The sequence below is a fragment of the Amblyomma maculatum genome, chromosome 2 (genome assembly GCF_055883805.1).
Source record: "Amblyomma maculatum isolate TAMU_Amacu chromosome 2, ASM5588380v1, whole genome shotgun sequence".
Classification (NCBI taxonomy): Eukaryota; Metazoa; Arthropoda; class Arachnida; order Ixodida; family Ixodidae; genus Amblyomma; species Amblyomma maculatum.
The window spans coordinates 120,648,792-120,671,533 of record NC_139345.1 but is presented as its reverse complement, the minus strand read 5'-3'; the positions used below and the strand labels follow the sequence as shown (position 1 = coordinate 120,671,533).

Here is a 22,742-nt window from a genome sequence, read left to right as displayed (position 1 = left end):
CTGATAAGTGGGCTTCTAATTTTCATGCTAAAAATATAACGACAGGCGGCATGTCGAAGCGTTTGTGAGATGAGTCAGGTTCACCCGAAACAAACGACGCAAACGCCCGAAAAAAGTAGCAGGAACTAAACCGAAAGTGAGAAGTATAAAGTCATTGTTAGTTGCATAATAATTGAGGTATGCAGTGAAACACACCCACAATAAAAAATGTGACTGAACACTGTACCCTTGCAATTTAAGTAGTTATTTTAATATCATTTACCCACATTAAAGCACTATCATCATCGTAATTTTACAGCAGCTCTAACAGCGACGCGTATGTCGGGTAGGAGCTGGCATTTCTTATGCTGCCTTGTTGATACATGAGCCGTTGAAGCATTCATTACCGACTCATTTGACAAAAGCGAAGCTGTGCACACTGCGCATACCATTCTTCGAGACAGGCTTGCGTAAAGTTTATGTGACATACTACTCCAAATGGAGTCGATTCTTGAAGACTACGTGAGCGCAACTGACCTCAAAGTAAGTTCGCTTCGCGCAACATTCCCTGGATCATCTATCACTTCAGTGAAACTTTCGTTCTGAGCCACTGTCTGAAAAAGATTGTTTTTGAAACTAATGTTTCTGTAATCGTAAGCAACGTCGCTGTTAGGTTTTTGTTTATTTCACCTAACCGTATTCTCCCTTTTGAAGCTGTGCAGATTAGTCGCTTTTTACTCGTTTCTAGTGTCTTATTAATGTCGACCTGTTTCAAGTTTGCGGTGTACCTCCGTTGCTACCGCTGACAACAATTGCGTCAGCGCCATGAAATTCGTATCGGTGTCAGCTCGGGAATGTTGTCCGCCTATGACGCAATGAATGCAGCCACAACTGTTGTCCCCTTTCTTTTGGTATCTGGTGCAGCAATACGAAGAACGGTACCATGAAGAAATGAAAAGAGGTGATGTTGATCCGAAGACTCAGTTTGAATATGCGTGGTGTCTTGTCAGAAGCAGATACCCAGCCGATATTCGCCGTGGTGTTATGTTGATGGAAGGTGAGTCATGGCAGGTCTTGTTGACAAAGTGATTGATTGCGACCTGAAGTCGAGGTTGCGTGAGCATTAGTTAAACGACGCCTCTGATTGTTGAGGTACTCGTGGCACATTATAATATGGCATACACCGGTATTCCCGCTATCAGGTTGCTATAATAGTACAATTTAAGTGGTATGCACAGCTGGCCTTGCTAAGAGTAGTGGTTAAAATATGTTCCTTTGCAGAGGTTCAGCTTCAGGTCGCACACTTAACCGATTGAAATTCCTTCACTATGACAGTGTACAGTATACTACTGCATCTGTAAAGAGATTCACAGCAGAGATTGCCTTAAGAAAACTTTCATGTTTGACAACAGGAACCATATAGTAGGCAGTCAAATTTGTCAGAGCTGTTAATCTGCTTTTACTTTGACAGTGTAAATACAGATTTTGTCAGTAGTTTTTGGGTCATGCAGTCTGCTTTTGAACTACATAGTGGAGCACTGACAGCACCCTCAAAAGACCATAGGGCCTTGAAAGGCAGTGTACGGGGTTGACGGGTCTCTTGAGTGCTTCATTATGCATCTAAGAAGAGGCTTCTGATAAGTATATGCATACAGTATTGTGCATTCCTATCATAAATGCTAAAAGATTTCCCTGCCTTAACTTGTGGCTAATGGCAGTGAAACTATGCATGGAGCTTACGCATGTGGTTAACTTTTGTCTTGCAGTAAGTTTGACAGTAGTAGTAGCCTGGTTTGGCCACGCATCATGCAGACACCTAATCGTCTGTGCCGAGATAAGGAACGGAAGATTCTGAATGCCAGGTGGCCACCAAGGGGGTGGGCGCCATCTGTCATCTGCAAGGGGCTCAGAAGCCATGCAGTGCTCACCGTGGCACCGTTTTTGTGGTGATGCTTTTCTCTGCAAACAACAGATGGCCCCACCCGCCACTCTTTTATGGTGGTCTGGCATTGATGATTTATGGTTGTTCAATCTTTGTGCAGACAGTGTTTGCACGATGCGTGGCCGAAAGAGATAAGTGCCATAGTCAAACTTGCTAGCAGACAAAAGTTGTTTGATGTGCAAACTCCATGCACAGTTTCTCTTCAAATGAACCAGTGGTTGAAACGGGAAAATTTTAAAAAGTGCTTACAATAAAGATGCACAACATTCTATATACAATTACATTCAGTATGAACTGCGATGCACCAGGTATGACAAGATCTTCATTCTCTAGACAATGTGGGCTCAGTGGTTCTGGAAATCAGTGCAGTTATGTATTCACTATAAAGCAGAAACCCAGTTGGTTCACTTTGGATGTGTTGCAAGTTATATTTGGCATGACAGTATTTCATTGGTAAGGGGCGGCGGGTAGTATGCAATGAAAAAGTTAGGGAAATGAGTGATGCAGCAATGAAAAAAGCCATACAAAATTCTGAAATGCAAACGATGTTGACGTTATAAATCTGTACTAACAGATATTTCATGTGAATTGGTTTCTCTTATATTTGTGCTTGATGAGAGCGAGTTATTTTGGCTGTTACTGATCATGAGTTCAAATTGTCTGACAAGCTGCACCGCTCAGCTTGTTAATATCACTGTGACAAGGAGAAATAAATGGCTTTGGGAAGATCCAGAGAGAGGCAGTGTAGAATATGGTTATGTAATATATATATATTTATTGTAACAAACATGAACGGAATATTTTTCTGTGGGTTATGTGTATTAATATTGATGGTACAATAGTGACCATTAGTGAGGAATCATAGCATTGACTGTGGTGTGTCAATCTTACCCAATGATGGTTCACCTGAATTTGCCTCCATGTGTTTCATTCAACAGATTTGTTTCACCACGGCAACACAGAGGCCAAGCGAGACTATCTTTTCTACCTGGCTGTGGGCAGCACCAAACTTCAGGTTTGTTATAATTTTAAATGACCACACAGTTACCCTTAGAAAAATTATTACTGAAACAGTGCACGACCTTCTAGCACTTCTCATAATTTTGCTCAAAAATGGACATTCAGACGAAGTAATGATAGCATTTTTTGGCAGTGTGCCATTTTTTTTTAACCTCTGTAGTGACAAGGGGTCTAAAGGGCCGATACTAACAATGTGTAGTTAGATGGTTTCGCATTAACATTTGCAGTACATCTCTTTATGTTCATCATGTAATCATGTGCATGCAGTGTTGATAATGTTTTGCTGCTGAATGTAGATAAGATGCAAGCCTGTTGTCTATCTGATGTTGCATTTGTTTTAAACTGCTTTTATTTTCAGGAGTACTCAAAGGCATTGAAATTTATCAAGGCATTCCTTCATGTTGAGCCAGCCAACAGACAAGCACAGGACCTTGAGGCGACCATCAAGAGCAGAATGAAGAAAGGTATGTTGTCTTTTATCTCCTAAACTGCTTTACTGTTTTGAACACTAAGTGATTAGAGCCGTAATGAAAAACTGCTGTTACAATATGAAGGCGCATGCAAAAATGAAAGGTACCTGTTGTAAAACCATGGCTTGCATGCCTCTCAATTGCATTTTTTTGCTAACACACTGATATTTTCCTGCTGATACTGTGAAACTAGTGCCGCATCATATTTAGCCTTCTTATTATGGAGCCTACCTACCTACATAGCATTTAACACCTTCAGGCAATTTGTATAACCATTGTTTCAGCGTTAGTTCTCCTGAGCTGTCTGATATTTCTGTGCTGCTAGCTGAAAGAAATGTGCATGCTGCATGTCCTATTCACTGCAGTTAGCAAGCAGATTCTCTTAATGAAGTGAGGCGCATCATTGCTGCAGTCCTGTTAGCTTGCTTGAACTGGAGTCTTCGCAGTTATTTGTCATTTTATGATGAGACAAGAGTATAGTGTTTGTGTGGAGCAACTGTTAGGTATTTGCTGCATCAGGGTAGAGGAACTTGCCTTCAGTCCAGAAGTTCATTGTGAAATTACTCTTTGCAGAGGGCATAAAGGGCATGGCCATAGTTGGTGGTGCTGCTCTTGCTGTTAGCGGGCTTGTCGGTCTTGGAATTGCCTTAGCAAAAAGGTGAGCATAAACGTTTGCACTCCTTCACGTGAGCAGGTCTTCCATTGCTGTATTCCCCTTACTGCATAACACTTATTGTTTACGCAGGTAAACGACATCATTCCTCCTCCTGCCAAGAAGTCCTCTAGCCGAATGTTATTTTTTATGAATGTAAAAAGTGTCAAAATAAAAGTGGGTACAGCAGTCTGCCATAATGTGCGTTGTGTGCTATAGAGGGCCAGTTTTAACTGGAACGTTGTGCTCTGAAAACGGAGCTTTGGTGCAATCGAGCTGCCCGCAAAGGAAAGTGCTCTCTTTGAGAGTGCATTAGCTCCAGAATTGTCATCTAAACTTTCCTTGCAGGCAAACCCTACATTATTTCTCTCTCCTCCATGTTCAGTCTGTTAATATTACCATAAAATTCACAGCAAACACCAACAAGTTTGGTGCTAAGTGCAATATTAAAGCAAATACTATCTTGAAAGTGGCTGCGGTACTGATTAATACAAACTGGCAGACGTGTCATTTTGCACAAGCTTTATTGTACAAATGCATTCAAAATAGGAATGCTTGTACAAGGCCAAAGACCAACTGCAATAGAAAAACAAATGCCTAGAAAACACATCACTAGCTTATCTTACACAACATTGATAAACTTAAATATACTATTTTATACTCTGGCATGCTTGTAAAATTGGCTCCTGCATAATGAATTGGACAGTTATAGACTAACATTGGCATGTCAACAATACATCCTTCGAGGCATCAGAAATGCCTGTTCGGAACAAAGCCAGCCACCATTCAATGCACGAAGCATCTCACTCTGAAAAGAAAGCCGACAATCTCTCCCAAAACGGTTACAAGCAAACAGCTCGCCAACTGGACTACAAATGTACCGCATGCAATCCGACTAGTAGCAGTCAAGCAACACGCTACCGGTAAAGTGACACTGTTGCACATCGATTAACAAGTGCTATTTAGCATAGAGTCTCACTAGAACATCATTGGCACAGCAGCAACAACAAACAGGTACTGATTGCAACTACCACAACTAGGAAGCCTAGGCACAACACTAGGGCTCTTATCTTGCCTAGCGCTATGCTGCTTTTGTTTTGCTGTCACAACACAAGGAAGACACTGCATAGGCACACGACATTGACACAGTACAGTTAGAATGACACAGACAAATAACAGCAACAAGTGCTTCTTGTGTGTGTGTGTTGGCACCTTAGCTCGACACAGCAGACAGGCACACTGCTGTAACAGTGGAGGCCTCTTCACAATACCGTTAATCTTGCATCTGTCTATACTTATCGCACATCAGTACCCTGCATGGGAGTACTACACTAGTATGCTCCAACTCCTCCATTACTCCGTTAGCCTCTACTCCACTCCAACTGGAGTATAGTACTGCAACTACTCCTCTTGTAGCCAAGAAAGCATGCTGTAACAGGTGTTCCCATAGAAGCCTTGTTTGCGAAATGCGATATGATGTACATAGACACTGCAACATTATGGCTCACCCTTCAACATGCTTTCTGGCTAGCACTTCTCAGTGAAATGAAACAGCATAGCACTTTACTGCTTGCAGCGACGCCGTAATAGAAATTGGCGATGCATGTGTGGAGGCTATCACAGCCTGCAAATCTGTTGCAGACTAGAGCAAGGCGTTATGTGTAGTATTGCTCCTCTCAGTTTTGCTGCCAACATCTAGTAACAAACCTGTATATTCCTTTTCTAATTGGCAGCATTTGCAAGGAGGCCAGTACAATTTTCCTCCAAGATGTCCTGATACAGTAATTCAAGATTAACTAAACTTTAAATGTGCCCATCAGTTGAACAAGAGTTGTCCTTTTAGTCTCATAACAGCTAGGAGTTAGTGCTAAATTTCATGCAGGAATAATAAAAACTTGGGCCGCACATACTTTAGCACCAAAACTGTGTTTTCCTAAAGGTAGGAAACAAGCAGAGTGGAACGCACATTAGGTTACACTTACTGGCAATAAGTTTACGCACCAGCAGTTCTGGAATGCATATTGCCTACACTGCTGCTTGTGAAGTGAGAACCAACGGATGTAGTACAACCAATTGGTAGTTAGTAGCTAGATCTAGTTATGCATATCACTTGGACGCAATATATGGCAACAAAGTTTGTGTTGGCACGAAAGCTTGTGGCACAGGTGCTTGAAAGTTTGAAATGCATGAAAAACCTGACGTCAACTTTCAAGGAAAAAAATTACCACAATATATGTGCACCTTAACCACACTGTGGCTGGGCTTCCATTAAACGTTCTGGATGGAGCCTGCAGAGCTCTGCAGTAAGCATCTCAGCAACAAATGGACATTTACCAAGACGACATTAGCCCAGACAGCAGATGAGAATAAAACAATGCAACACACAATAACAAGTCTCCGAGGGGTAATGACATAACGCCATTCACAAGAGAGCAATCACTGGCACTGCAACAGAAAACCAGCATTTCAGTGATCTGCTTGCACACTACATATCACAAAAGAGGTCTTTCTTTGGCTTGGAAAACCCTGTAAAGAATACTTTGAAAAAATTTCTGACTGACTCCCCCAGCAACTCATATCTCCAACAACACACAAAGCATCGTGAAGATGGAATAGACAAAACCCAGTCTGCGCTGGAGCACATAAGTTGTAAACAATCATTAAAGAAGTTACTGTGATGACTTCTGGCTCTGATACTCAAAAGTCGACCGGACCCAAGTGAACAGCACAGCAACAACATCCAGTCGCCTTACACATCTAACTTTTGCCTCAATGTCACCTTGTAGCAGATGTTTTGTGTGGATCATGAATGCGAACAAAAAGTATTAATCCAAGGCCCTACTGGCCTGCACTGGCACCATACTAAATTTAGCATTGTGAGAACTGTGGTCTCTGTCACAACATGGCACTCTGTGGTGCTTTCTGTGTCTCAGTCTTGGGTGCCGCTTGCTAACTGCCACGCACAGCGCTGGCCTCAGTCGCTTAAATTATTTTGCACCAAGGACAGAGGTGCGTGCTCCAGAGTTACAAAAAATAAAAAAGGGACACTGAATGAAAACATTCAGCTATGCCTAGTTTGTGTATAAGACAGGCTGAAGTTTGTGCGGTCTTTAAAAAAAAAAAAAGAAAAAGGAACCTTGACCCCTGTGCAACAGTTGGAAATGCTATTCTAAGCAACGGTCTTGAAGCAAAAAAAAAAAACTTGTTTTTCGGAGAAGTATAGCTTTTCCACCTGACCTGGGGGACTGACGGAAAATGTTAATTTGTGTAAAACAACATGCCAGTGTTCTGCATCACAGTGCAGATAAGAAGTGGCAACCTTCTTTGGAGTGATTGGTGATTTTCAAACCGTTCAAAGTAAACGTTTCGGCATCAAAGACATGCTACAGTCACCAGAGCCATAAACTAGCTCTCTCACAATCCACCTGTCTAAGCTGCCGCCAGTGACAGTTCTGCTTGGACAACTGGTAGTGCCAATAGGATGTTTGCCCAATTTCTGTTCTAAACAGCCATACCGATGTAATAAGGGAATAATTACTCATTAGCGTTCACCTGAGCAGAGCCAACTAGCTACAAAGAGCTTTACAGCCTCCTAAGAAACTTTGTAGAGAAATAAATTTTTAAACAAAAAAACATCCTGGTCCTACCCCACCTACGGGATATCCCCTGAAAAAGAAATTGCACCTATACCGGTGGCTCATTAATAAGTCCGCTTCACGTGCAAAAAAGAAAAAAAGAATGTGCAGTTAAATGCTTCCTGATACCATGGACACCACAACTCTGCCTCCCAACTCTTCGTCAAATGCAAAGATGCAAGAAATACATAAAGAAATAAACAAAAAGTAATAGTTCTGCTCACTGCATCGCCAAGTCAACTTTCTGCACTTGAAGTAAATATTTCAATAAGAGTAGGCAACCTTCTACGAAGCAAATATGGATATTCTAGAGGCACATCCTGCAAACAGGTCAGCATTTTATCTTGAGATTATATGAGAGCACCTAACCAGAAAAAGCTAGCACTGCACAAAACAGCAGCAGTCAGCATTATATACTAAATGCTACTGAAATGTTGCACACTAGCAGAATAAATGCACATTTCTTGCCTTAGTGATGTTATATATGTATGACATAGTTGCCTTTTTCTTTTCAATCAATTGCGAGTATTCAGTGCCAGAACTGTACTACATGTTATGAGGCACACTACAATAGAGGGCTCAAAGTTAATTTTGATCACCATCTGAAATTTCTTAATGTACATAGACATCTCGGTATACAAACTTTTTTGTATCTCACCCAAACTGAGATGCAGTCGCCACGGTATGTACAGAACCTGGCCTTATGCTCAGAGGCTGGAAGTTTTTCTTTTTAAAGAACGCAATAGAGCTTTCATCCTCTGCAGTCTCGTTAAATGCATACAGCTGAATTGTCGACCCAATTTAGCGCCTTTTTTTTTTCCGACTACAAGCTGCATAAGCTTCTTATCCAAAGTAAAAAGAAGCAAAGCTGCACGTCCAGTGTGGTCTTTGCCGTGCGGAATTAACACTTTACTTGGATGAAGTCAATCTTTCTCATAATAATTAAAGCTTACTTGTTCACCATGCACACTGCCTTGCCCAATTTTGCCAGAAGCATAAAGCCAGCATGCTGGCTGGCTTCAGTGCTACAGGTTAATTGCAGAGCAATCAACGAATCGGAGTCCATACCAAATGGCCCCAGCAAGGAAAGTTGAAAACAACACAAATTTGCTCCTAATTTTTCAACAAGAACATGAATTTACAAACAGCACTAAATAATGCTATGTTAAACTGTGCAGAGTGCTTGAAGTCCGATGATCGAACATGTTCACCCTGTGACATCAAGCCCAAACTTTCTTCCATGAGGCAGCACCAACAGCAATGGCAATGAGCTGCTCAATGTACGCTCTCGTATTCGAGCCTGTTAACACAATGTCAGATCAGTGCAACCACATATTCACAATTTGCAGTAATGTGAGGGCTCACAGTCGCTGTGAAAACAGGCAAGGCAGCAAAGCAGGAAGATCTGTAACAGGCAGAAAAACCTGCTTACAAACAAGTTCACATTTAGTGAAGCTCTGTCCTCTTCAGTAGTTGACAGCTTGTAAACACCTAAGAAAAAAATGTCTGCTTTACCAACCAGGTTTAGGCTCTGTAGACTGGGCCCTGTTGTGTGAAACAATGGTGCAATGCTGTAGGGGACAATTTCACACATCTGACTCCTTTCTCTCCAGAGCACTCCGAGTCCTCAAAGTTATTAACATGTGTTTATAACTGCTGCTTCACACTCTTTCAAGAACTTCATGTTTGACACTTTTTTTCTACAAGCATAAACATATACAACCTAAGACACAAGCTGTGTGATGGCAGTACAAGAAAACTTGCCATTCTTCACTGTTTTGCTCACACATTTGAAAGACAAGCATATAAAAAATGACACCAGTCCAAGAGTACTCAGGAGGAGACTATATTTAGCGCCAGCTTTCCTTGGCAATAGAGAGAAGGGTACAGGGTCTGAATGTCAGTAACTGCCTCACTCCACCAGTAATTTTCCACAGAACAGCGGCTTATCATAACATGCACTATTGTTGGAGCGATTGGTGCCATCATTGGAACTTTCTTATAGGCAGAATTGCCTAAACAACGTGACGTAATCAAACTGCTTTTTGTGTAATGTTAAAAACACTCAGTTATGTTTAAGACGTGTTCAGTAAAGGGTATTGAAACTGGAATCACGGACTACTATATTCACAATGTAGGGACACAGCATGGTTCAGCTTCATAGCTTTGGCCATATTGCCAAGAAAAGTTGTCACGGAGCACATTTAGTGCGTGCTGACAGACAAATCAACTGCACAAAAGGAGCAAGGTCAAAAAGAAAAAAACATGCGAGGTGAACACAAGCATACACCAGACATGTTTGCACATGTTTAAGTTTGTGTCCCTGTTCTTTTTGCACAGTCTATTCATTCGGATACTAGTCGACCGAGCAGATAATGCATCAGACTACACTGCCGAGAAATGCTTCAAACAGGAAGCAGTGTCATGCCGAGTTTTGCAAGTAGAGGTCACAATGGTAAAGTGACTGAAGTCCCATCACACAGGCAACATATATCTGGCCTGAAGGTCATTTTTCTTTATAATATCATTATCCTTTGCAACCATGAAGGATAATATAGAACAAACTTTAGGAATCGGTGTATAACTAGCCGTCAGGGATAAAAGCCAGCTCAACATTTTTATCTGATTCTTTGTCCCTTATGGCTCACATAATGAGACTCAGTAGCTCCAGTTTTTAAATCCTGGCATCCATACTTGATGCACAACGAAGTGCATAACAAGGCATGCTGCAGTAACAGAAGACGTTTCACTTAACTCTGGCACTTTAGCCACTGTGCAGTCCAAAAAGCGTGTTGCACTTTCAACAATGACTGGCTTCACAGGATGCAAAGATGATAACATGTAAACAAAGTACATAAAATGTAAATAAAACATAAATAAAATGTAAACATTAACAAAAACTTGACTAGTGTGCGAGGCTTCAATGCCTAACAAAAATGCTAGTGCAAGCCCTTTTTGCAATATTAGAAGACTAGCATCTCATAAAAGTAACCACCAAAAGAAGCAATCAAAGAAGTAAGTCTACAGCTAAAGAACGGCTCACATGCATCTGTAAACACAAAGCGTAAACTAATGGTAAGATTTTGCAGCTGGGAGCCAGTTATTTTCATTCTAGGGCCTTTACCGATAAACACATTTTTTTTTATATAAGTTCACCTGACAACAGATTCTAAACACTGATATCAAGTGTCTTATATCACGCACCGTCACAAGACTCAACATTTTGTTCAGTGCCAGCTTCCGTTACCACCTAGTGCCTTGCAGCCCTTCTCCGTGTGCTCAGTCTTTGGCTGAGCGGTCCTCTGCTTTGTGGTCGCTAGCCAAAGCACTGAGAGTGCTCACAGCACTGGCAGGCAGGCCATGAATGGAGGATGCCCGAGTGGGGCGAGGTCGGCCCTCCGGCTCCTCTTCGGCCAGCGTAGGGGGTGGTGCATCATCGGCGGCGGTGGTAATCCCTACCTCGGTTGCCGCCCAACCTGCTCCACGCCGCGACTTACCAAACCTGAACGTCTTGCGGCTCTGTGCCTTTTGGCGCTGAAGGCGGTGCCTTGGCTTCTGTGGCTCGCCTGTCTCAGGAGACTGAGGTCTAGATGCTGTAGGGGTTGGTGGGCCCTCTCCTGTGAAGCAACAGCGTAGGAACACTGTAACAACACTACCACATGCTTTGCATCTAATCGCTCTCTGCTTTGTGCAGTGCAGATAAGTATATTTAACATGTTTCTGCTTCAAGACGGGATGTGCTCTTAAGAACCACATTTTTCACACTCTGGAATGCGGACAGCCCAAGAATCATTGCAATAATCTATGAGCAAGCCAGATGGTTCGATTAGACCTATAAATATGTTGGCTGACTATGAGCATTTATTTCCCCTTCCCCTCCCACACTCTGTCACCCTCATCCCTCAACCCTCATCAGGAGTAGCATGCTAGGCTTACCACCAGGCAGACATCTCCTGTTGCCATTAAAATATCTCTCTCTCTCTCTCTATGAGCACAGCCCACAGATTTTACGACCAATGGCTATGACTGCCTGCTGTACAGTGGTCCAATTTCCTTCAACTGCATTTGGTGCACTCAAATTGACTCATTAGCAGCTTGTCTGAAAATTCAACTGTCCATCACATTATCACTGTGATTACATGCAGTCCTGCACACAACTATTCCGGTTGTTTCGTTTTTTACGTCAGCTGTCAAGAGGCATGCTAGTATTTGTTCTAGGTCCCAGTGTTAGCTCACACATTAATATATTATGTGTCTGAGTAAACTAAAAATATGCTTCAATACAGGGAAATGAGCATACTGAAGGGCATACTGCTGCAGCTGCTGCGTGGGTACAGCAACACTAAGTAGTAAGCTAGTGTCAAAGTGACCATAACTATCCTTCTGCCAATAGGAGCTCTTAAGAATGAGATAAAAACTTTTACAGAAAATGCTCACAACCAGAACTTTTATCAGTTTAGATCAGTTCAGTCGTGTCCGACTCTTCGTGACCCTGTGGACCATATCACAACACGCTTTCCGGTCTCTCACTATCTTCCTAACATCACATAACTTCATCTGCAGTGCCTCGAGGATGCCATCTAACCACCACGTTCACTGCCTACCCCTTCTCCGGTGACCCTCAACCTTTCCCAACATCAAATCTTTCTTCAGCGACTCCTCTCTTCTCATCAGATGACCAAAGTAGCTGAGCTTTAACTTTACAATTTGAGCAGTAAGGATTTATGATCGACAATATCGACTGATTTGATCCTCTGGCAGTCCAAGGAACTCAAGAGTCTCCGCCAGCACCACAATTCAAACGCGTCAATTCTTCGGTGGTCAGCCTTCTTCACAGTCCAACTCTCGCATCCATACATCACAAATGGAAAGACCATAGCACGAGTTATACGGATTTTGGTTGGCTCTGCTCTTTACTAGGTGGTCAAGGTTAGCCATGGCTCTCTTTCCCAGAAGCAGGCGTCTCCTAATTTCATATCTACAGTCTCCTTCCGGGGTAATCTTGGAGCCCAAGAAGAGAAAACCTGTCACAGCTTCCACTTCTTATCCCTTGATGCTCCAGGACTTGATAGGGCAAGACGCCATGATCTTTGTCTTTTTTAATGTTCAGTTTAAGCCCAAACTTCTCGCTCTCTTCTTGTATGCGCATCAGAAGTCTCTTGAGTTCCACTTCACTTTCTGCCATTAAAGTGGTATCATCCGCATATCTAACGTTGTTGATATGTTTCCCAGCAATCTTCACACCATCTGAAGACTCGTCCAGACCGGCCTTCCTCATGATGCACTCAGCATATAGGTTAAATAGGCAGGGTGACAGTATGCAGCCTTCTCTCACTCCTTTCTCAATCGGAAACCAATCAGTAAGACCATGCCCAGTTCTCACTGTGGCCTCTTGCCCTTCATACAGGTTCCTGAGGAGACAGATAAGGTGAATTGGAACTCCCATCTCTTGAAGAGCTTGCCACAATCTGCTGTGATCTACGCAGTCAAACGCTTTCGCATAATCAATAAAGCAGAAGTAGATGGGTTTCTGGAACTCTCTTGCTTTTTCCATGATCCAGCGAAGGTTGGTAATCTGGTCTCTAGTTCCTCTGCCCTTGCGAAAACCAGCTTGCACGTCCACAAGCTCCCGATCCACATACTGCTGCAGCCTACCTTGCAGGATTTTTGACATCACCTTGCTAGCATGCGAAATAAGCGCGATCGTGCGGTAGTTGGAACAATCTTTGGCACTGCCTTTCTTTGGAATGGGGATGTAAACTGACCTCCTCCAATCCTGTGGCCACTGCAGGGTTGTCCAAATCTTTTGACATAATGTATGCAGTGTGTTAACAGCGTCGTGGTTGAGGTTTTGAAGCAACTCAGCTGGAATACCATCAATTCTGCTGAGCTTTGTTCTTAGCAAGGCTGGCTAAGGCCCATTCAACTTCACTCTTCAGGATGCCCGGCTGGAGATCAGTAATCACAACTGTCTTATGTTGGGTTTGCACATCCGGGTCCTTCTTGTACAGTTCTTCTGTGAATTCTTGCCACCTCTTCTTTACCTCTGAGGCTTCAGTGAGGTCCCTGCTTCGTTTGTCCTTTATCACGCCCAGCTTAGCACAGAAGCTTCCTTTAATATCTTTGATTGTCTTATACAGAGCTCTTGTGTTTCTCAATTGGCTGTTGTCCTCAACTGCTTGGCACTGTATGTTCAGGAAAGCATTCTTATCTCTTCTTGCTATTTTCTGAAAATCCACATTGAGAACCTTGTATCTTTCTCTTTCCCCCATAACTTTTGCCATCCTCCTTTCCTCAGCTATTTGCAAAGCCTCTTCAGATAACCAGTTTGTTTTCTTGCATTTCTTTTGCTTTGGAACTACCTTAGTAGCAACTTACTGTATTATATCATGAACATCAGTCCACATCTCTTCGGGCTCTCTGTCTTCTAGATCTAATTCCTGAAATCAATTCCTCACTTCCACTGCATATTCTGATGGAATTTGATCCAGATCATACCTGAAAGGCCTTCTAGTTTTCTGCGTTTTCCTCAATCAAAGCTTAAATTTGGCAACAAGAAGCTGATGATCAGTGCCACAATCGGCCTAGGCCTTGTTTTTACTGCTTGTATAGCGCTTCTCCACCTCTGCCGACAAAGAATATAATCAATCTGATTCCTGTACAAACCGTCCGGTGAAGTCCATGTGTACAGGTGCCTCTTGTGCTGTTGAAAATGAGTATTCGCTATGGTCAGGTTGTTTTCTAGACAAAACTCTACTAGCCTCTGCCCAGCTTCATTTGGCTCACCAAAACCGAACTTGCCTGTATTTCCGAATATTTCTTCACTCCCCACCTTAGCATTCCAGTCTCCTATGAGAAAAAAGACATCTGATGATGGAGTGCGGTCTAAAAAGCATTGCAGGTCAGCATAAAATCTCTCGACGTCAGCTTCTTCAGCAGTAATGGTTGGTGCATAGACTTGGATAACTGTTATGTTGAAACGGTGACCTTGGATCCGAAGTGAAATCATTCGGTCGTTTTTGGGGTTGTACCCTAGCACTGCTTTGCCCATTCTTCTGTTTACTATGAGAGCGACCCCATTCCTTCTCCTGGATTCGTGCCCACAATAAAAGACATAATGTTCGCCGGAATTAAATTCTCCCATTCCGGTCCACTTGAGCTCGCTGATACCCAAGATATTGTCACGTAGCCGTTTAGGCCTGTAACCAAAAGGTTGGGTTTTAATGGGGGGTTGAGCTAGCAGGCGCAGAAGAGCAAGGTCGGAGCACTGAGAGACGGCAGCTAACTTCAGCTTCTTCTCGAACGCCACGGGGCACTTCTTCGAGTCCGTGCACGAGACTCTCGATGAGCAGCCGCCTAGCGGCTGCTGTTGCACACGCTACATTACCCCCCTCTCTAAAAAAAATAAATGTCAACTTGATGAATTCGAAAGCAGAGATAAAAAAAATAAAGCAAGAAACATGCGGTAGGCGGTGCGCTAATTTCCTCGCGAAAAGTACGGCTTCATGCGCACGACATGGACAACCTCGGATTTCTGCTGGCGACGAGTAGAAGAAAAGCTTCATGCGCACGGCATGGACAACCTCGGATTTCTGCTGGTGACGAGTAGAAGAAAAGCCGTCCGGAAGCACTTCGTACGTGACGTCACTCAGCTGACGGAGCACTTTGTATGGGCCAAATACTGCTTCAGAAGTTTTTCGGATAGTCCCAGACGTCGAATCGGAGTCCAAAGCCACACTCTATCGCCCGGTTCGAAAGTCACTACACGGTGGCGGTGATCGTAACGCTGGGCGTCTCGACCTTGCTGGTTCCGGATGCGTGCCCTCGCCAGCTGTCGCGCTTCTTCTGCGCGTTGAGTGAACTCCTCAGCACCAACTTCGAGGTCACGGCCGTCGTGGGGCAACATGGCTTCGAGCATTGTCGAAACTTCGCGGCCATACAATAAGGAGAACGGCGTCATTTGCGTTGTTTCCTGCTGTGCCGTGTTGTACGCAAACGTGACGTACGGCAGGACGTTATCCCACGACCGATGTTCAACATCCACGTACATGGACATCATGTCGACGAGAGTTTTGTTCAGACGTTCTGTTAAGCCATTAGTTTGTGGATGGTAGGCGGTTGACCTGCGATGGGTAGTGCCGCTTAGTTGCATGACAGATTCCAGTAGCTTGGCAGTGAAAGCAGTGCCTCGGTCCGTTATTATAACTGTCGGGGCGCCGTGACTCAGGACGATGCGTTCGATGAACAATTTCGCTGCCTCGATTGCTGTACCGCGCTGGAGAGCCTTCGTTTCAGCGTAACGCGTGAGGTAATCTGTAGCGACAATTATCCACCTGTTGCCCGAATCAGAAATTGGAAAAGGACCCAACAGATCCATGCCAACTTGTTCGAATGGGTATCTTGGCACTTCAACAGGATGCAGTAAACCGGCCGGTCTCACAGGCGGTGTTTTCCATCGCTGGCAATCATAGCATGTCCTCACGTAATGTCGTACAGCGGCCGCAAGGTTTGGCCAGTAATAACTCTTTTTAATTCGGGCCAGAGTTCGAGCATACCCCAGGTGACCCGCGGTGGGCTCATCATGACATGCCTGTAAGATTTCTTCGCGAAGAGACTCTGGTACGACGAGGAGGTAATCTCTTCCCGTCGTAGCGAAGTTGATCTTGTATAAAACATTGTTTCGCATGCAAAACGATGAATGCGTTTTGGCGAAGAGACGGGAAACTTCTGTAGAGCGCGCTTCCAGAAAATTGATAAGTGGTGCGAGAGCCGGGTCGTCACGTTGCTGCTGCGAAACAGTGAGCGCGTCGACGGCTGCGATAAGGGGGAAGTCTGGTTCTTCGTCTTCCCGCGCAGCCTCGACAGGTGAACGGGACAAGCAGTCGGCGTCGTTGTGCTGACGTCCAGACTTATACACGATGGTCATGTCGAACTCCTGTAGCCGTAAACTTCATCGTGCAAGGCGTCCGGAGGGGTCTCGCAAGTTCGTTAACCAGCACAAAGAGTGATGGTCACTCACAACCCGAAAGTGCCGGCCATAAAGATAGGGTCGAAATTTCATCACCGCCCATACAACAGCCAGACATTCTTTTTCGGTGGCGGAATAGTTCGATTCGGCACGGGACTGGCGTATGCGATAACTCGCTCGGCACCGTCTTGCCACTGGACGAGTACAGCGCCTAGACCCACGTTGCTGGCATCTGTGTGGACCAGAGTCTCGGCATTCGCATCGAAATGGGCAAGCACAGGTGTTGTCTGCAAGCGGTGCCGTAACTCGTCGAATGCCTTTTGCTCCTCGTCCGTCCAGGTGAAGGTGACATCATCCCGGGTGAGACGTGTCAACGGAGCGGCAATGCGCGAAAAGTTTTCAATAAACCTGCGGTAATAGGCGCAGAGGCCCAAGAAACGGCAAACTGTCTTCTTGTTACATGGAGTAGGGAATTTGGTGACGGCTGTTGTTTTAGCGGGATCGGGACGAACTCCTCGATGGCTGATGACGTGGCCCAAGAACAGGAGCTCTTCATAACCAAAGTGACACTTTTGTGGTTTTAACGTGAGGCCGGCAGATCTGATAGCCCGTAGCACAGCGGAGAGACGTTGGAGGTGTTCCTCGAACGTTCGTGAAAACACAACAACGTCGTCCAGGTAGACTAGACACATCTGCCATTTAAGACCACATAGAACTGCGTCCATCATTCGCTGGAATGTCGCTGGAGCGGAGCACAATCCGAAAGGTAGGACTTTGAATTTATAAAGTCCGTCGGGCGTGACAAACGCTGTCTTCTCGCGATCACGTTCATCGACTTCGATCCGCCAGTAACCGCTCTTAAGATCAAGCGATGAAAAGTAGCGCGCGTGGCGCAACCGAACTAATGAGTCATCAATGCGTGGCAGCGGGTAGACGTCTTTTTTTGTGACTTGATTGAGCTTACGGTAGTCCACACAAAACCTTAAACTTCCGTCTTTCTTCTTAACGAGGACAACAGGCGAAGCCCAGGGACTCCACGATGGTTGTATGACACCGTCATTTAACATCTCGTCTACCTGTTGAGCAATGACTTCGCGTTCCCGCGGTGACACTCGGTAGGGGTTCTGTCGGACTGGTCGGGTGCGGTCGTCGGTTATTATGCGGTGCTTGGTCAAGGGCGTCTGTTTAACCGCAGAGGCGGATGAGAAGCAGTCTTGAAACTGAAAGAGTAGCCCAACGAGTCTGTCCTTCTCTGCCGGTGATAGAGCGGGATTCACATCAGGGTCGAAGTTGGGCGTTTGGCTGGCAGACGTGTTGGTCTCAAGAACAAAGCAGTCGTGGGCTGCTTCTGCGACACCTTCAAAGTAGGCTACCGTGGTGCCTTTAGCAATGCGTTGCCGTTCGTTCCCGAAGTTCGTAATCAGCACGTGAGCTAGACCATTAGTCAGATGAACTATACCGCGTGCAACACAGACTCCATGATGTAACAGAAGCTCTGTGTTCTGTTCGGGAACGCCGGCAGCACAGGACTGGTCGTCGCACCTGACTGTGACGAGAGCAGACGAACATGGCGGCATAGATACATCCGCGTCAACGATGCGTAAAGGTGCGTGGCGTTGTTCGGAGTCAGCGGTCGTCGTTGCAGGCGTCAAAAACGTGACAGTACGGCGAGGAACATTATTAATGGCCCCATGCTCACGTAAAAAGTCCATGCCGAGTATGAGGTCCTTGCAGCAGTGCGGCAGGATAACAAAAACGGCTACAAAGGCTGAATCGGTGATGGTTACTCGGGCAGTGCATCGTCCGATCGGTGTCATAAGGTGACCGCCAGCAGTACGAATTTGCGGCCCCAGCCATTCAGTTTTAACCTTGGAGAGCTGATCTGCGAAATTCTTGCTTATTATTGAAAAGTCTGCTCCGGTATCTACCAAAGTGGTTACTGGGTGTCCGTCGACGAGAACGGAAAGGTCGGCGCTAACAACGTGATCGGCTTGAGGTTGACTGGGAGTTTCGGGTTCATGGGGCGGCGGAGGCATCGTAGTCACAGCCTCGGGCTGAGTCGTCACGGGAGGGTCTTCGGGACATCGATTCCGTTCGTTAGCAACCTGCCCCCCTGAGGTCGCCGCCTTCAGTTTCCCCGGTGCGGGCTTGGTGACCGGCGCCTCGGCACATGATTAAACTCACGGCGGCCGGGTGACGAGTAGCGCACGGGAGAAGACTGTGTACTGTCGGTTGCACGGGTTGCCAGATATTCTTCGATTTCTGGAGGGCGTTCGCCGACCCGGGGACGCGGGGAATCATGAGCAAAACCCCGAAAACCGAGTTCCCGGTATGGACAACGACGGTACAAGTGGCCGGGTTCTCCGCAGTGGTAGCACAGCGGCCGTTGGTGAGGAGTGCGCCAGACATCTGCCTTCCGAACCGGTTGCTGCATGACGGGGCTCTGCTGGGATGGCGGCTGGTAGAACGGTGGCTGCAAAGTGGGCGGCGGCTGTGCTTCGAAACGAAGCTGTTGCGCAGGAGGCACTGCAGGCCGACGAAGAGCCGCTGCGTAGTTCATAGAACGTGGCTCCACCAGTGACTCAGGCGGTGACAATGTCTGACGTATTTCTTCCCGCACGGCTTCGGTGACAGCCACGGCAGTCGGGTTAGGCGATCCAAGATTGAACTTGAGGAGCTCCTCGCGAACTACCTCGCGGATCAGCTCACGCAGAGAGTGATCGTCAGTGGACCTGTTCAATGTGGCCACACTGCTGAAGGGCTGACCACAGGCAGACTCCGTGCGCCGGTATCTTTGCTGCAGGGCTCGCTCAATGAGGGTAGCTTCATTGATGAAGTCCGCGACGGTTTGAGGTGGACTCCGAACCAGACCAGCGAAGAGGGGTTCTTTTACGCCCTGCATCAGGTGGCGCAACTTCGCTGATTCCGTCCTGTCGGGATCAGCTCGTCGGCAAAGATGCATCGCGTCCTCAGCGAACATGGCCACACTTTCGTTAGGTAGTTGCACACGAGCTTCTAGGAGGCGGCGTGCGCGATCACGGCGGTCGTGGTTGGCAAAGGTTTTCCGCAGCTGCTGGCGAAAGGAATCCCAGTTTTGAAGACTGGCCTCCCTATTCTCATACCACGTTTTAGCACAGTCTTCAAGTGCGAAATACACATTGCGCAGCTTCTGAGCCGGGTTCCACTGATTAAATTGCGCCACTCGATCGAACTGGTCGATCCAGTCGTCGACATCTTCCCCAGTACCGCCATGGAAACTGGGGGGCGTACAAGGCTGCTGAAGCAGCAACTGATGCTGACTTGCCTGGGCCATTGCAGAAGTCTCTAACTGCTGGTCAGCTGGCGTCGGTTCAGGTAGAGGAGCGAATTCCGGCGCCAGGCCCCGGAGGCGACGGCTGCAGCGATGAACGGGTGTAGATACGCGCGGAAGCCGGTTGGGACTCGATGAGCGGCTGCGAGAGGCCCGAGACATGTAGTTCAAGGCCTCACCTCCACCAGTGTCACGTAGCCGTTTAGGCCCGTAACCAGAAGGTTGGGTTTTAATGGGGGGTTGAGCTAGCAGGCGCAGAAGAGCAAAGTCGGAGCACCGAGAGACGGCAGCTAACTTCAGCTTCTTCTCGAACGCCACGGGGCACTTCTTCGAGTCCGTGCACGAGACTCTCGATGAGCAGCCGCCTAGCGGCTGCTGTTGCACACGCTACAATATCAATGTTCAATCTGTCCATTCCTCGCTTGACGACATTCAGTTTACCTTGTGTCATAGATCTTACATTCCATGTTGCTATGTGATATATCTCCTTGCAACATCGTACTTTCCAGTCGCTTTCCGACACATCCACAACTGAGCGTCCTTTTGGCTTTAGCCCAGCCGCTTCATTCGTTTTGGAGCTGCTAGGAATCGCCCTTTGTTCATCCCCAGTAACATGTGGGACGCCTTCCAACCTGGGGGGCTCATCTTCCGGCGCCGTATCATTAATGCTATTGTGACTGGCCATAGGGTTTTCTTGGCAGGAAATACTGGAGTGGGTTGCCATCACCTTTTCCAGTGAATCACATTTTGTCAGAACTCTCTGCCGTGACCTGTCTATCTTGGGTGGCCCTACACAGCAGAGCTCACAACTTCATCGAGCTTCGCAAGCCCCTCCGCCACGACAAGGCAGTGATCCATGAAACAGAACTTTACAGATCTTTTTGGTGCAATGACATTAACATTATTAACCAAACCTCTTTCACTGGACGACTCAATGTACCATCTCCATTAAACACAAATCAGCTGTAGGGACAAGTTTCCTGTCAAGTGACAGTGAATATTTCAGATGTGTAAACAATGTAATTTGGACGACGAAACTGGTATAAGTGACAATGTGAGTATGAAGAGTCAGCAATGATGAAGATTGATTCCGAAACAGTTTTGTTAGAAACGTAGAAAATTTTTAAGAAAAAGTTTTCTGGTCAGTACATGCGGCTGTTTTTATGTAGGCCAATGCCGGAAGCCATAACAAGTGAGCATAATTAGATGTTCTTAGCACAGAGTAGCATCTATTGCAGTTTCGACATGGCGCAGGAATGTCTCTTTAATAAAAGTTTTAGTGGACTCTATTTACCACTTCATCCAAGAAATTCTGAACACTTTCGCATCATCTAGTGATGAAACCTAAAAGAACAAGATTGGCAATGTAAACGGAGCATTGCATCCTACTAAAAGACGCACAGAAGGGAGCGCAAAATATAATAAGACATGATGAGCACTCCTGAAATAAAAATTGATACTATATTACTTAATCAAATCACTGATATTTTGCAGAGATTTGGTCGCGTGGTCGGTTGGACACAACGATAACGGCAGAGTTTTACCGCAACGAGACACTTAGTTTGCATTAGATAAGCAACATCCAAGCAGTTCATTGTGGTGATATAGCGAGAGAAAACTGCAAAACGTGCTCATCCCTACCGGTGGAATCCACGCCCTCTGGAAGACTGTCCTGCAGGGTCTCCTCATCAGTAGCAGCCCCGCTCTCAGCGACACCGACCGATGTCAGGCTGCTGCTACCAGTGCTCTTCTTGCTTCCCTTCTTTTTGATGAGGAGCGTGGACTTTCTGAACAGGCGGGGCTCAGACGAGGCTGAGTGCTCCATGTCCAGAGCTTCCATCGGTCGGTAAACTGTGACAGCAAAAAAAGCGCACGTTGTAATGCGTGGACCTCGCTTCTAGCCAAAAAGTTGATGAGGTGGGGCTCATTTCATCTAGGCTGCACAAGACGTCATATGAAGCTATAAATTCTTTGTGAGTGACACCAATTCAGGCAGGGACATTCTACTGCTGTACGAGTTGTTCTTTTTCCAGAGAAGCAGCACAGAGCAGTTGTAAAGATGACATCGCAAAGGCAATCACGGAGATCAAGCACAGCACAAGTTCTTATCAATATAGGCCAAGTGATTACCGGAGACACTGCAAAATTATACATAAACATTTAGGCATTTAAACCTTTTCAGAAAATAAGGCAGTACATCAACAACCAATCCTGCCTTATTTCGTATTTCATTCATCACTCTGGATGAGCTGTTTTTCAGAGCACTTGTAGAGGCCTAAAAGCATCACTTCTTTCACAGCAATTTCATCAGCAGTAGCACTTCATGCTTAGATAGCACAAGAAAGCTTAACTGCGTCTCGGTACTCCAATTATGCTGCCTCCATTGCCATTAGCATCCTGAATTTCATACCCTTGCAACAAATGAAATCATATAATATTTTGTACTGACTAAAATGCATTCTGCATATTCTAACAGTTGATCTTGACAATTCCGAACTAGTACTTGACCTGTCTGCGGGACTACAACTGTCAATCTCCCGCATCCATCCATGAGCTTGCATTCAAAACAGTGATCTAAGCCACACTAAGATATGCCTCATTCGCATGGAATTCCTGCACACTAATACATTATCTATTGCGCTAATTATATACAGAAGCTGTGTTGGCTTGCCCTTATATCAGGCACACTGATATTTTGCAGGCTCAAATTATCTGTTTGTTTGCTCCCATTGTCCTAGAAAATTTTTCAGCTGTGCCTTTTCCACA

The 22,742-nt window shown here is 45.6% G+C and overlaps 2 protein-coding genes across 3 annotated transcripts in view; one reads left to right on the top strand and one right to left on the bottom strand.

Annotated features, from left to right (window-relative positions):
- The first annotated feature begins 294 nt into the window (after window positions 1–294).
- Window positions 295–4,263, top strand: LOC146199725 (mitochondrial fission 1 protein-like). Of its 2 annotated transcripts, XM_084595222.1 has the most exons (6): window positions 296–522; window positions 904–1,036; window positions 2,860–2,936; window positions 3,300–3,405; window positions 3,985–4,069; window positions 4,157–4,263. In XM_084595222.1, the coding sequence occupies exons 1-6, from the start codon at window positions 478–480 to the stop codon at window positions 4,158–4,160; spliced, it is 450 nt and encodes a 149-aa protein (XP_084451348.1). In that variant the 5' UTR covers window positions 296–477; the 3' UTR covers window positions 4,161–4,263. The 2 variants fall into 2 exon arrangements, with proteins under 2 accessions (XP_084451349.1, XP_084451348.1); XM_084595223.1 differs by lacking the exon at window positions 4,157–4,263 and having other exon boundaries at window positions 295–522; window positions 3,985–4,073.
- Window positions 4,264–5,793: 1,530 nt separating this feature from the next.
- The window catches only part of unc80 (unc80, NALCN channel complex subunit), a 156,761-nt gene continuing 139,812 nt past the window's right edge, over window positions 5,794–22,742 (bottom strand). Inside the window, exons 61-62 of the mRNA XM_084595224.1 lie at window positions 21,618–21,827; window positions 5,794–11,315 (exon numbers count right to left, since the gene is read on the bottom strand). Coding sequence (XP_084451350.1) covers window positions 10,978–11,315; window positions 21,618–21,827 — 548 coding nt within the window. The 3' untranslated portion in view covers window positions 5,794–10,977. The remainder of the gene's footprint in view (window positions 11,316–21,617; window positions 21,828–22,742) is intronic.

What these genes read in the sequence shown, in the direction of transcription:
- LOC146199725 (XM_084595222.1), top strand. Translation starts at nt 478, where the DNA reads ATGGAGTCGATTCTTGAAGACTACGTGAGCGCAACTGACCTCAAA. An exon ending in TGGTGTTATGTTGATGGAAG is followed by an intron (nt 1,037 to 2,859) that starts GTGAGTCATGGC and finishes TTCATTCAACAG; the next exon opens with ATTTGTTTCACCACGGCAAC. An exon ending in TGGGCAGCACCAAACTTCAG is followed by an intron (nt 2,937 to 3,299) that starts GTTTGTTATAAT and finishes TTTTATTTTCAG; the next exon opens with GAGTACTCAAAGGCATTGAA.